Genomic DNA, 15,235 nt, shown 5'->3' with positions numbered 1-15,235 from the left:
GACAGTTAGGTTTTACTTTGCTAAATGATGCCACTTTGGAGAAAACATTACCCCAACCGCAATGCACGTGAAGAGTTTTCAAAAAAAGGCAAAATTGTGCAGAACCCCTTCTCAGCTTAAATTGGCAAAAGAGGTCACCAAGAATGAATTCCAGATTTGTATCTTAAATTGGATAATATACTCATTGCTACTGTCTATTTCAGATACCCTGGAATATAATACAGGTGGCTTGGTTATGTGGTGATGTATACGATACTGTTTTGGATTAGATCTTGAGGAGCCAAGAATAGCCTACTCATGTCAGAACAGAACTGTTGGGCAACTGCCCAACTTCACATTACTGCATTTAAAGGCAATTAGAAACACTTTTGTAATTTCTAACAGTAGTAATATCATTACCATGGTTAGATTGAGTTTGTGGAAAGCACAGGAATGTGAATTGATGAATCTAATGCCATGCACTCTGAAAACTTCAGTGTTCTGAGCTTTTTGATGGCACCATGAAGTTCAATTTCAATATATTTATACTGCAGATGCATTATTCCTATTATTAAACAGCACAATTATATTTTTAACAGTTTCTGACCACAAGAATTTGAATTGCTTTCTTAATGGCCAATGAGCCTCCAGCATTGAAGTATGGCTCAGTTTTTGAGGCCCATCAGTAATAGACTCATGGGATATGGTGCAATTCATAAAAATGCATCTGAATGAAAGTCAAATATGCCGATCTGTCTCTCCTTTAGTTTCAAAAATCACTGCCTTACATTTTATATCCATTTACTATATCTAGCTATGGTTTTTACTCTTTATAAACCCACCTTATTCTCGATACAGAATTAAGCACATCAATTCATACCAGATTTTCTTTTCCGGAGTTGCTTTCTTCCTCCACATGAAGCGTAATTTTTCCCAACACTCGATTTCTTACACGATTGTTCCAGGTGTACAGACTTTCTTTTGAGAATATAAATATCTTTTTCATGCACATCAGTTGACAAGAATTCTGAACTTTTTCTCTTTCTGCTCGGAAAGGGTTGGCGGTTAACAAAACTTGGATTTCTGCTTTCAGCTTCAGTGTGCGCAGCTGGGACAGACTGTGAACTGAAACTGGCTTGGACTTCAATAACTTGCCGCCTTGACAATTTAACATTTCTCTCCAGCTCGTAGGGTCCTACAGATTTGCTTTTGGCTCCTGTGATAGTGTAGACAGGAAGCTGCTTGGCTTGACCAGTAGATTGAAGTGTTTTCAGTCTACATGGCCCTGCATTCTGATGGTAATTAGAAGTTTTGGACTTTACAAGAAAAGTTAACCTTGACTTTGCTGGCTCCAGTTCATCCACATTGATAACAGTGGGAGTACCCTGTGCTGACCTAGGTGATCCAACTGTTACCACAATGCCTAACTGCTCATTGTTCTTTTCTAGTTTTGAAGAATTTCCAGACTGCAAAGCATCTTTATCTGAGGCAGTTTCAAGAGCTTGTAAATGACTTAAGCTTGACAAAGGCTGGTTCATGGTTTGCCATGTATCTTTCAGAAACTGATCAGGTGACAGCACTGATGACTGAACAACTGGTTCACAGTCTATATCAGGGATATAACTGTCATTTACAAAAGAATCAGGGCTCAAGATCCGACGTACATTAAGAGGAGTATGAGAAGCAGATGTACAAGGAAAATTTTGGGGTGTTTTGATAGAAAACTCTTTCACTGGCTGACATACCAAGTTCAATTTGGGTTCCAGAAAAGTCTCAGCTATGAATGGCTCATCAGACTTTTTGTCACAATCCAGCCTCCCCTCAATTTGCAATGATAATCTATTATTTTCAAGAACAGAGTAAGTAGTATAACAGTTAAGCAAAAGTGGAGTACAGTTTTCAAGTTCTTGCTTCTTTTGACTTGGGGATAAAATAGGAGATAATTGCATTATTTTTTGACCATCACACTCTGAAGGGTTGTAAAGAGGAAGAACTCTATCGCCAACTGCACTGACATTTTCACATGACTGAAGAGGACTTCGAGGCTCCACTTTTTGTGATATGATGATGGTTTTGCTGGCAATTGATGCACTTCCTTTTGGTTTTAAAAGAGCAGAACCTTCTGATGTTTTCTTCCTCTTAATGGATTCCCACAGGCTTCGCTATGAAAGTAAATTAAGTATTTAGACTACAGCTTCAAAATATTGAACACAATATACTCTGAACACAAATTATCACTTTAACAACCAAAAGCAATTAGGTTATCCAGAACTGGTACCCTCATTACTGGAGTATTTTGTATGTTTTAATGTGCTGTTGAAGATTAGAAGTAAAAATAATTATTTACTTCCTGAATACTTGCATATTAGTTCATGCTAAAGTACTTTGTTGTATTCCGTTAGGAGATAGAATTTTCAATTAACCTGCAGTCGTCAGATAATAAAGATTTTACAGTACTGTAATTCTGAAGTTTACTCCCAAGAATCCACATGCTGTACCTGCATGCTAACATTTTTGTTATTCATGTACAAGGACGTCCAGATTCCTCTGTACCATTCAGCAATCTCTCGCCATTTAAATAAGATTTCTCTCTTCCTACCAAAATGGATAAACTCACATCTGCCCATATTAAGTATTATTTCTCCCCCCACCAACTTACCTATCGATATCTCTTGGCAGACTTGGTCCTCACAATTTGCTTTCCCACCTATCTTTGTATCATTATTACATTTGGCTACAATACACTCTTCATAGATTGTAAATACTGGAGACTCTAGCACTGATATCTGCTGCACATAATCTAACTGAAGGTTTCCAAGTGATATTTCAGGCAGGTTCGTCTGGGAGTTTCTCCCTGGCTGTCAGCGGGTTCCCCATGCTATCCAACCACACTGAGGTCGGGCCATGGGAAGTTTCCCCGGGCGAGCCCACATTTAGAATTTTTTCCATCTGAACCCACTGGCCAGACCGGCTCCCGAGATATCGGATCACCACTTTGAAAGGATTCCCCGATCCCTAAGCGAGCTTGAGGGTAACCCACAACCCCTGGCAATGTCACCCCCCTCACACACATGGGCATTACCAGTACCTCCTCTTTCCCCCCCTCCCCCCGCCCCCCAAGTGAGGACCATCCGTTGTGGGGTTGCTGAACCTCCCCCCGGCCACCTCACGCCACGTATCTTGCCCCCCTCGCATCCCTCCTATCATGGGACTGCTCCTGCCAGCCTGGCAGTGCAACCCAGGCACCTTAGTAGTATCAGGATGGCAGTGGCAAGGTGCTCAGATGCCAGGGGGAGAGCAAAGGTGCCACCCTGCCCTGACCACCCAGGGACTTCCAATGTGATGTTCCACCTGGTCCACGTTTGTGTGGACCAATACTAATGACGCGCGGCTGGGGCTTCCCTCAGGGAGCCAGCAGATACCGGCAGCCAGTTGGATCCGGCATCAACACGGTTAAGTGGATTCATAAACCCACTTAGCCATGCGAGACTGGGCCCTGCCCATTGTGGGCAGGACCCAGATCACGATACCTCACGCAACGGCTGTTGGGAAGCCGGCAGGAGGCCTCTTCCAGTGATGTCCCACCCATTCGGGCACAATGTAGCCGGTAGATCGCCCCCAATAATTATAGGGTGCCAAACTGATCCACTTAACTCAACTCTATTCATTCCAACATATTACCTAAATGTAGATCCTGGATGCTATTTATTTCAGGCACCTAATGACCTGCTAAAAATCAATCACGTCCTTGCTACGGTAGAGTGCGGTCACAAGCAGAGTAGATGTTTCCTTTCCTTTCTAACTATGTGCCTCAGTGCCACCTCCTGAAGTGACTGCAATTACAATAAAGGGAGCCACCCATTTAAGACAGAGATGAAGAAAATGCTTTTCTCTCTGAGGGTCCTGAGCCTCTGTAACTCTCTTCTTCAACAGGCAGTGGAAGCAGGGTCTTTGAATATTTTTGAGGCAGAGATAGATAGATGATTGAGCAACGTGGTGAAAGTTTATCGGAAGGCAGGCAGGAATGTGGAGTCGAGGTTACTAGCGGATCAGCCATGATCTAGTCGATTGGTGGAGCGGGCTTGGGGGGCTGAGTGGTCTCCTTCTAATTCGGCTGTTAGTATGTACGCCATTTCTTATACCTGCCATCCTGTGGTCTCTCTGAAAAAGGGTGACGTGATAACAGTGGTTAGCACTGTTGCTTCACAGGACCAGGGACCCTGGTCTGATTCCCGGCAAGGGTCACTGTCTGTACAGAGTCTGCACATTCTCCTAGTATCCAAGTGGGTTTCCTACGGGTGTTCTGATTTCCTCCCACAAAAGTCCTGAAGGACATGCTTCTTAGGTGAATTGGGCATTCTGAATTCTCCCTCAGGGTACCCGAACAAGTACCAGAATATGGTGACTAGGGGGTTTTCACAGTAACTTCATTGCAGTGTTAATGCTAGCCTACTCTTAACACTAATAAAGATTATGTGGAACGGAATGACTTTTGGAAATCCAAAGATACTACATTTAGTGGTTACCCGTTTATCTACCCTGTTCATTATATCCTCAAACAACTCTTCTCTATTACACAATTGAGCCAGGGTCAACATTATTTAATTGTGATTCTTTCCACTGACGGGCGATAGTCCAACTGGGCCACGCTTTCTCAAATAGACATTTGATTTGCAGTTTACCCAACAACTTGCTCCTGTCTGTAATCTCGGGAAATTTGGAAGATTACAACCAATCCATCCAGAATCTCTGCAATCACTAACTTTAAAACCAAAGGATGCAGGCGATTAGGCACCAGGTCCAAGAGACTTCTCAGCCTTCATTCCCATTAACTTACATACTTTTTTTTCCCCTAGTGATAGTTTTATTTCTCCCAGTGATAGTTTTACATTATCATACTTTTCAAAGAAACAATTTCCCATTGTGTTTTCGAAATGATCTAGTGACTATTGCAAAATAGATATAGAAAATTATTTTTCAAATGCTGTACATGATCAATTGAGACACAACACGAAGCAAGTGTACTAAGATTAGAGAAAAAGGTGACCTTTGAGCCCAATACATGTATGCTTCCCAATACACTGCAATGTTGTTTTGTCTTATCATTTCTGGGTCAGTTGTGGACTAATTGATAGAAATTACCATGATTAGTTATTTGCTCCATAATCACTCAATCATTTGACTTCCAGGACAGTAGAAAGCAGACGCAATGGACATTAAATTTTTTTTTTTTTTTAGATCATGCATACAATCGACTAATCTAATTCACCATGGTCATTGAAGCAACAAAACAAACCAAGTGTCTTTTGAATTTATTTTTACATAGCAGGGAACAGTTAATATTAAAGTTCAGACTGCTTTGCAGATACTGTAGATTATTGTACTGCATTTGCTAAAAATCATGGCCATCTTTTTTAGTGACGTTTATCAGAAAGTAAAGTACAAACATTTGTTACATGTGGTGGGGTTGAGTGCAAGTGCCGTCTACAAGGATCAACAAAACATACCAACTTCCCCACCACAGAGGTCAAGCTAACCAGTCTATAGTTTCCTACTTTTTGCCTCACTCAGCACGTTGCCAATCCATTGGGACCTTTCCACAATCCAGGACATTTTGAAATATCCTAACCAATGCATCCACTATCTCTGCTGTCACCTCCTTTAATACCCTAGGGAGCAGGCCATCAGGAAACTTCTCTGCCTTTAGTTCCATTAGTTTATTCAGTACCTTCTCCCTAGTGTTGGCTATTGTACGAAGTTCCTCTGCATTAACTGCCGCCGTGAAGACAGGCAAAATATTGGTTCAGTGTCTCAGCCTTCTGTGATCCCTATTAATACCTCCCCAGTATCAACCTCCAAGGCCAACATTTACTTTAGCTATTCTCTTCCTCTTTATCCACTTAGAAAAGGTCTTGGCATCGGTGTTTATGTTTTCTGCTAGCTTCCTTTCGTAGTTCATCTTAGCTTTTTTGATTCTATTTTTAGTAGTTTTTTGCTGACCCCTAAAGTTCTCCCAATCCTCCACTAGCTTTTGGAGTACAGTATGCCCAAGTTTTTGCCTTTATGCCCTCCTCACTTTCCTTGTTTAGCCATGGAACATTTTTCTTCCTTTTGCAATTCCTCTTGCACTCCAGAACATACTTTAATTGAGAGGTGTTTAATATCTCCCTGAACATCCGCCATTGTTCCTCAACTGTCCTACCCTCAATTATTTGATTAATCCAGTCGATATGAATGTCAAGATCACCCATTATTACCATTGTGCCATTCTTACAAGCCCCAATTATTTCTTGGGTTATACTATGCCCCACTTTGGAAGTATTGTTCGGGGGCCTGTAAATTATTCCTACCAAGGGTCTTTTTCCCTTATTTTTTTAATTTCCACCCATATTTATTCAATATCTTGGCCCTTAGCGCCTATACCATTTCTTGCAGCCTTGGTGCCATCTTTAACCAATAAAGCAACTCCACCTCCTGTTCCATCCTGTCTATTCTTTCGGAATACTGAGTACCTGAAGGATCTTAGGAACCTGGCTTCTACAGTATCCCATGACATTTAACTCCCAGTCCCGGTCCACCTGCACCCATATTTCCGTGACCCCACCAAATCATACCCGTTCATCTCTATTTGTGCCGTCAGCTCATGACCTTATTCAGAATACTGCTTGCATTTAGGTATAAGCTTTTTAAATATGTCCTACTGATTTGTCTTTCCCTTGCAGGATTTTTGAGCACTACACTTTTCACACATTCTGACCTCCTCCATTAATCTCTGATAACACTTAGCCGCATCCCCAACTTTCACTCCCCCAGTCACCTTACATTTTCATTTGTTACTTTAGCTTATCCCTCTGTAGTCTTGCTGACCTGCTGTTCTGGTTCCCATTAACTATTATAAGAACTAAGAGCAGGCCATCGGGCCCCTTGTGTCATATCATGGCTGATATTTTTGTGGACTCAGCTTCACGTACCCACCCCTTCACCACAACACTCAATTGTTTTACTGTTCAAAAATCTATCTATCTTTGCCTTAAAAACATTCAACGAGGTAGCGTCAACTGTTTCACTGGGCAGGGAATTCCACAATTTACAACCCTTTGGGTGTAGAAGTTCCTCCTCAACTCGGTCCTAACTCTGCTCCCCCTTATTTTGAGGCTGTGACACCTAACTCTAGTGTCACCCGCCAGTGGAATCAAACTCCTTGCTTGTATCTTAACTATTCCCTTCATAATTTTTGTGTTTCTACAAGATCCCCCTCATTGTCCCAAATTCCATTAAGTATAGTCCCAGTCTACTCAGTCTTTCCTCATAGGCCAATCCTCTCAACTCCGAAATCAACCTAGAGAATCTCCTCTGCACCCCCTCCAGTGCCAATACATCCTTTCTCAAGGAGACCAAAACCGTTCACAGCACTCCAGGTGTGGCCTCAAAAACACCCTATACAGCTGCAACCAAACCTCCCTGCTCTTAAACTGCATCTCTCGCAATGAAGGGCCAAATTCCATTTGCCGCTTTAAACACCTGCTGCACCTGCAAACCAACTTTGTGTGATTCAGGCACAGGATAAACATGTCCCTCTGCGCTGTAGCATGCTGCAATCAGGCGACATTTATGGAGAGCGAAGCGGCGTTAATGTTTCGGGCCGATGACCATTGTTGTCAGATTCTGCCTATTTACAGCATTTCTGTTGTGATAAATGATTTGGATTTTGGGTCAGGGAATACAACTTTGAAGAATATCACTTAAACAACAGTGGACAGTTCGGCAAACAGCAACAGCCAGAGCCAGTTGTGAAGCATGAGTATTGTATACCAAGAATTGACCAGATCATGTAACGGTAAAGGCAGTTCTGATAGATCCATGCCACTATGACCAACAGCAGCAAACAGTAAAAGAAGGTTCCAGAAAGAAGTGCAGCATTGCACAGATTATGCCTGGGTGGACCCCTGTTTATATAGATGCTGCTGTCTGTGGAGAATCCGCTAAGTCCTTGGAGGAAAAGAGACTGCAATTCTGCCCAAGAAAGAACAGAGACTGAAATTGGTGCCATACAGGTGGATCTGCTACTGTGCCTGCTAGTCCATGTGTAATTTATAGTTTGTACCAACCATGATTTACCACTTAATTTATTTTAAATTTATCGAGATTCTAAGTCATGTTGAAGAAAAATTCACAAAAAGGCAATTCTTTTCGTTTGCAGCTCATTTGATAAATTTGGTTTATGGTTCCAAAGGGGTCGCAACACAATTTAATGAAATGGTGAGAGAGGAAAAAATGTGATTTAATACAGAGAACAGTGAGATACTAAAGTTCGGGAGAAAATAAGGATGATGAATAAAATGCCAAACAGACAATGTAATGTTTCAATAATATATCATATACAATGTTAACTGTGAAAAAGAAACCAATTCTCACTTTCTTTTTTGGTGGATCCTCTGCCTGGCCCAGAAGAATACAGAGAACTTTCACACAGCCAACATTAAATGTCACTGTTTCTCGGACCCTTCCAGCATCTACTGGTTTCCAGGTTATGGAAAGGTAATACTTTTCTGCTGGCTGTGGGATGAAGCACATACTTTAAATGACTAGAATTACAGCAAAAGGTTTTAGTTATTCTCACACAGTTAAAAATAGCAGTTATAAATGAGACGTCATAACTTCCATCACAATAGGATTGCCACTCCGCTCCGATTAATTTACACAATAGTCCAGCCACTTCTTTCTCACCCAATCTATCAACTCAAGCTGAGTGAGCAATCTGCAGTGCAGTGGGTTCTCAAGGCCTTGCCACTCCTCTTTTTACGGCACTATTTGCTATAAAGCAGGTAGATTTAAAGGTCTGGCCATCTAAGAAGCTTGGGAGGAGGTAGGCTCACGGTAAGTGAGCAGGATGGTGGGGACATTGGGTTGGGTGCGGGTGAATCAGGTGGTCAGGAGGGGAGGAAGATGACGAGAAGGACCAGTAACATAGTCAACCAGGAGTTACAAATGCTTTTAATTCTTCTAACTTTTCCCATAAGACCGTTGGAACCATCCAAAGACTGCAATTGAAATTGGAGTATCGGATGGTTCCAAGTACAAGGTGAGGTGGCACTGGAATGGTTCCCCAGCACATCTTTGGAATGCCCCCTGGGTACAACACCTCAAGGAATGTAAATTATGGGCCAAAATATGAACTGAAACTTTAGGATTTGTTCAAGAATTCAAAATACATATTCTGTATCAGGATGCAGCCAACACAGCAAATCATCAGCACTTTTCCTTACCACACTTAAGAAAAAATGACAGAACACAACCACCTTGCTGAAGTGCCATATGGTCCTGTTCAAGCCATTGTTACAGAAACCTGGTCAGCTCTCAATAATTGCCAAGATGCTGAACGAGACGCTTATAACGTTTTTACATTTTAATGCGGTGCAGAAAGATCAAATCCCTCCAGGAGTGATATTATAAGAAATAGTTTGGTTATTTTATAAACAAACTTAATTAAAACAAAAGAAAACAATATTTAAACTTTTACTTTGGCTAACTCTTAACAGATTACATGCAGTTTCTTAAACTTAAACACACAAGATCCGATTCAACCACACAACATGAAAATGGAGCTCTTGTTGAACTGTAACAGACAGACAAAGGAAAGCATAGAATCATAGAATTTACAGTGCAGAAGGTGGCCATTCAGCCCATCGAGTCTGCAACAGACCTTGGAAAGAGCACCCTACCCAAGCCCAAACCTCCACTCTATCCCCATAACCCCACCTAACAGTTTTTGGACACCAAGGACAAATTAGCATAGCCAATCCACCTGACCTGCACATCTTTGGACTGTGGGAGGAAACCGGAGCGCCGGTGGAAACCCACGCAAACACGGGGAGAAGGTGCAAACTCCACACAGACAGCGACCCAAGCCGGGAATCGAACCTGAGACCCTGGAGCTGTGAAACAACTTACTAAGCACTATGCTGCATTTACAAAGCAATTTTTCTTTTGTTAGGGACATTGGTTCAGAATCCTTTGTCCCGGTGGCAACTTTCATGACTTCCTTGCACAGTTTCAAATCAGCATTTTCTGTCTCTCTTTGGCTCAGTATCTCTAAGGTTCTCCCTTGAGGTGGCCAGACTTGAATCTATTCTCGTTATCTTGGCTGATTACCCACTCCCATTTATACAAAAGAACAGAGCAATGCCACTTATATGTATCTAACCTTCCATTGATGAACAAACAGGTCATCAGACTCTGTGATGGGCTGGTTGCTAGTCAAACAAATTTGTCCCAAATGACAAAGGATCTTGAGTGGATCGTCCTGCTGAACCTGGACATTGTGTATTCCCACTAACGAGGTTAATTCTGTCAAATACCACCATGGCATATTTAATTATTTTCCGGTCACCGACGTTCACTACATTATAATAGTGACTTTTTAAAATGATGACAAGAATTTAAATATCTGAGACTATTTTGCTGGTGGGGGAAGTAACATCAATCTAATGTTAAACAAAATGACACTGGGGACTTTCAATTGAGGCACGTAGTTGGAGGTCGCATGTTTGGTGACTCCTGTCAGAGCTGTCTTTGATGGTTTTTCGTCCAGTTTCTGGTGAAGATTCATTCGTGAGAAGTTGTGGGAAGGTTTGGGGCATTTATAGAATATCAAAAACTGGCAAGTAAAATCAAGGAAGAAGGCAATGAGCGAAGATCTACCGCCTACCTTGGTGAGGGATGCAGGAGGAAAGATGGCGGGAGAGAGCCTTTCGGGTGGGGCCACGCCCATCATGCTGAAGATGACAACGGTGATGGCAGAGGAGTTCGAATGGCTGTTCCCGAAGCATCAGATGGTGATGATAGCCTCACTTGGGCGGGAGGGGCAGGAAATGAAAGGGATGGAGGAGGCCTTGTCTCGGCATAGTGACCATACCTCGGGTGAGGAGCTGCAGAGGGCTGAGAGCCACGGTGGAAGACCTGGAGAACAGATCGTCACGACATAACCAGAGGATCATGGGCATGCCCGAAGGGGTGGAACGCCTGAGGCCTACAGAATACTTCACCGATATGTTGGACAAGCTGATGAGGAGGGAGAGGAGCCCTCCCAGTAAGAGTTTGACACTCAGTGATCTGGCCTCCACAGCCTTTTTCAGGAAAGTGTTCCACAGATTCACCTCTATCTGGTTGAAAAAATTCCTCCTCATCTCAGGTTTAGAGGATAGTCGCTTCAGCCTGAGGCTGTGCCCTCAGGTTTTAGTTTTTCCTAATATTGTAAAGCAAATGGTATGTTGGCCTTCATAGCAAGAGGATTTGAGTGTAGGAATAGGGATGTTTTACTGCAATTGTATAGGGCATTGGTGAAGCCACACCCGCAGTACTGTATGCAGTTTTGGTGTCCTTATCGGAGGAAGAATGTTCTTGCTATGGGGAAGTGCAGCAACGATTTAACAGGCTGATTCTGCTATCCTACTCGGAAATATTTTGCTCTTGCTCACGTTAGGTTTGTACCCAGAGAAGGATCCAAATTTCCTTAACAGCCCCATTATCTTCCCCATACATGATAGAAGGTCCAGATGTACAACAGGTCATCCACATAAAGAGACACCCTATGCTCCTTACCCCTTCTCTCAATCCCTCCATTCTTTCGATGGCTTAAGTGGCCAAGAGTCAATTGTGAGCGCAAACAACAATGGGGACAATGACATCCTTGTCTTGTGCCCCTATGCAGCCTAAAATATCCTGAGCTCACTATTTTAGACCTGACACTTGCCATGGGAGCAGTATATAACAGTCTCACCCGGGAGATAAAAGTTGGCCCAAACCCAAATCCTCCCAGAACCTCAAAGAGGTACCCCACTCCACCTGTTCAAAAGCCTTCTATGCATCCAAGGAGATATTACTTCAGTCACTTTCACTCCAGAAAGGGACATGACCACATTTAAGAGACGCCTGATATTGGCCAACAACTGTCACCACTTAGTAAGCCAGTCTGATCCTCCGAGACCACTTCTGGCAAATTATCCTCCAGTCGCTTCACCAAGACTTTAACTAACACATTTACATTGTTGTCCAGTAAATGTCCAGTAAAAAAATAAGCCTACAAGACCTACACTCAACCGGATCCTTGTCCTTCTTCAGGATCAGGGAGATTGACGCTTCATCAGTGTGGTCGGCAATTCCCCCGATGAGAGAGGGTCATTGTACAACACCAGGAAATGCGGCGTCAGTGACGTTGCAAACTGCTTCTAGCCATGGTGCCTTCCCCAATTGCATGGAACTGATACACTCCAATGGCACCTCGAACTCCTGTCCCCTCCCCACCACTGGGAAGACCAGCCGTTCTACAAATTGTTCCAGCCGCAAAGTGCGCCATTAAAATGCAAACCATGAAGGTGTTGGTTGGAAGAGGTCAATGACACCAGCTTTTGTTCAAGAAATTAACAGCTTTAGAAGATTTTTCTCAGTATATAAAAATCATTTCATAATGGAATAATTATAAATATTCCAGATAAGAAATTTGATTTAAGTCAAAGATGTTAGTATCAGAAATGTGCGCAAGTCTGCAATAAAATTAGGGTTAGGTGGATTGGCCATGCTAAATTGCCCGTAGTGTCCTAAAAAGTAAGGTAATGGGGGGGGGGGGGGGGGGGTTGTTGGGTTACGGGTATAGGGTGGATATGTGGGTAGGGTGATCATTGCTCGGCACAACATCGAGAGCCGAAGGGCCTGTTCTGTGCTGTACTGTTCTATGTTCTAAAACAAAGCTCCAATCTATCAAACTAAAAATAATACGCGATTACAACCAAAGACAAATAAGGGAAAAGTTGAGTGAATGATATGAACATCAAAACACCCTTAAAATGATATGTAAGCGGGCAGCACGGTGGGGCAGTGATTAGTACTGTTGCCTCACGGTGCTGAGGACCTGGGTTTGATCCCGGCCCCAGGACACTGTCCAAGTGGAGTTTGCACATTCTCCCAGTGTCTGCGCAGGTCTCACTCCCAAAACCAGGGTAGATGAATTGGCTACACTAAATTGCCTCTTAATTGGAACAAAAAATTGGATACTTTAATTTTTTTAAACTGAGATGCAAGCGCACATGGCTTTCAAATAAAACAGCTCTTGTGATTCTGTGACAATATCCGCAGCCAATTGCAAGTCCTGAAACAACTTGATTAGCAAACTAGCAGGCTCAACGTGGGGTGCTTCTGCTGCTACACATACGCACACATCTGCCAAGAATATCTTGCAATAATCCATAAAATGATAGGAAAAGTTTTCAATACCCCCACCTGCCACTCCACTGATTTATTCAACCCACCCAAGGTACAACTCCCATCCAGAAGGCCAATCTGGAAAAAAACCTCCCACACAGGGCTTCAATGCAAATTCCACTTGGACAAATGAATGGGAATCATTGGACATGACAAACAAGTACTGGTGTAAACCCAACACCACCACTGTCTAATTTTAACCTTCCAAAGAGTGTATCAGCCTGAACAGGTTCAGGACCGACCACGGCCCCTGCTTGGCAAACTCCACAAATGGGACATTATTAAGTGTCAGCCACCTTTGTGACTGTGGGAGAGAGCTATGCACCTCATAATAGAAGAACGTTCAATCCTCAGACTCAGCGGAGGCGTATCCACACTCTACACAGTAGGACCAGAAGAAACTACTTAGCTTAGAGACTTTGCATTCGTTTAAAAAGAAAATTGAAAATATTATTACTGCTACAGTAGTCAAGGTTTGAGCTAATCTGCAATTTGTTGCTCCAGTTTGATTTTCCATGCTCCACCAAACACGCAAAAGATATTTTACCATTACTTGGTGATATTACTCAAGTGGGCAATTTTCTAAGACTGCAGTGGAGCAAGTGTCCCAGATGCACTGCACATAGAACCATCGAAGCCCTACAGTGCAGGAGGCTATTTGGTCCATCGAGTCTGCACCGACCTCTGAAAGAGCACCCTATCTAGACACACTCCCCCACCGTAATCACATAGCACCACCAAACCTGCACATCTTTGGACTTTGGAAGGGAACCCACAGAGACACTGGGTGGATGTGCAAACTCCAGTCATCCGAGGTCGGAATTGAATCCGGATCCCTTGCGCTGTGCCACCCAAGTGTTACCAGCACACTCTAACTGTTTAACTCAGCGACATTTACAATTTAAAATCGGGGAATGAAGGGGGGGGGGGGGGGGGCAGAGAGAATTTTGGACAGCACGACAGTTTGGTCTTACCTCGACCAGAAATTCCCGTTCGCTGACTGCAAACCCCTTGGAGCTGGGAAACTTGTCGATCACCACCAGGACCGGGACACTCTCGGGGTTTTCGATGGCCAAGGCCTTGCTTTTCGAGCAGCCGGTCCGCACAGTGTTGAAGCAGACGAAGGGGGTGCGGGCGAAGTGAGTGAGGAGGAGGACGGGGACATTCTCGCCGCCTCCTCCTCCAGCAGCCGCGATGCCAAGCTGCGGCCTCGGGGCTGAGCCCACCTCCATCTTGACCCTGTTTATGAGGTACCTGCCTGGTGCAGAGTTCGGTCGCTTGGCCGCTGTTCCGCGCGCGGCCGTTAACACACACGCCTCTCTCCCCAGCGAGAAAACACAACGATCACCGCCCGCCCTCCATTCAAACTGCCAGCTCCAGCCAACCAGCCACCGGCATTTCGCTCACCAATCGGAGCCCTCTGAGATCGCAGCCAATGGGCGAGAGCCGCTCGTGGGCCAACTTTCAAACGCCACCCGCCCAATCAGGGACCGGCTGCTCAAAACACCTCGCCCAATCGCGCGCAAAACCTCCCACATCTCCCAACCTGGAACTGCGGCTGGCGGTTGGTGGTGACGTATTGGGAGCGGGGCTTAGTCTGAGGGCGGGGCTGAGTCTGGGGACGGACCTGAGTCTGGGGAGCGGGGCTCAGCATGGGGGGCGGGGGTAAGCCTGGGTTGCGGAGCTTGAGGCCGGCCCTGAAAGGCCTGTGGATCAGTGTGGTTCGCATCCACTTGTGTCTCTGTGGTTTTGAAATGGTTCTCGATTCCGGTCCCTCATCTGCAGGCTTTGCCGCCTGCAAGGCAGATACTATTCAGAGGATTGTGGACCCCCCAGACTTAGTAGGCAGCACGGTAGCTCACGTGGCTAGCATTGTGACTTCATAGCGACAGGGTCCCAGGTTCCATTCCCCGTGTGGAGTCCGCACATTCTCCCCCTGTCTGCCTGGGTTTCCTCCGGGTTCCTCCCACAGTCCAAAGCTGTGCAACTTAGGTGGATT

The 15,235-nt window shown here is 44.2% G+C and overlaps 1 protein-coding gene across 1 annotated transcript in view; it reads right to left on the bottom strand.

Moving 5' to 3' along the window:
• Window positions 1–14,718, bottom strand: part of aspm (assembly factor for spindle microtubules) — a 128,827-nt gene extending 114,109 nt beyond the window's left edge. The window contains 3 exon segments of the mRNA XM_038794876.1: window positions 860–2,141; window positions 8,395–8,535; window positions 14,211–14,718. Of these exon segments, the coding sequence (XP_038650804.1) occupies window positions 860–2,141; window positions 8,395–8,535; window positions 14,211–14,468 (1,681 nt within the window). The 5' untranslated portion in view covers window positions 14,469–14,718.
• Between the last annotated feature and the right edge of the window lie 517 nt (window positions 14,719–15,235).

The sequence above is a fragment of the Scyliorhinus canicula genome, chromosome 4 (assembly GCF_902713615.1).
Source record: "Scyliorhinus canicula chromosome 4, sScyCan1.1, whole genome shotgun sequence".
NCBI lineage: Eukaryota > Metazoa > Chordata > Chondrichthyes > Carcharhiniformes > Scyliorhinidae > Scyliorhinus > Scyliorhinus canicula.
The sequence above is the reverse complement of the archived record's forward strand: the minus strand, read 5'-3'. Positions and strand labels throughout refer to the sequence as shown.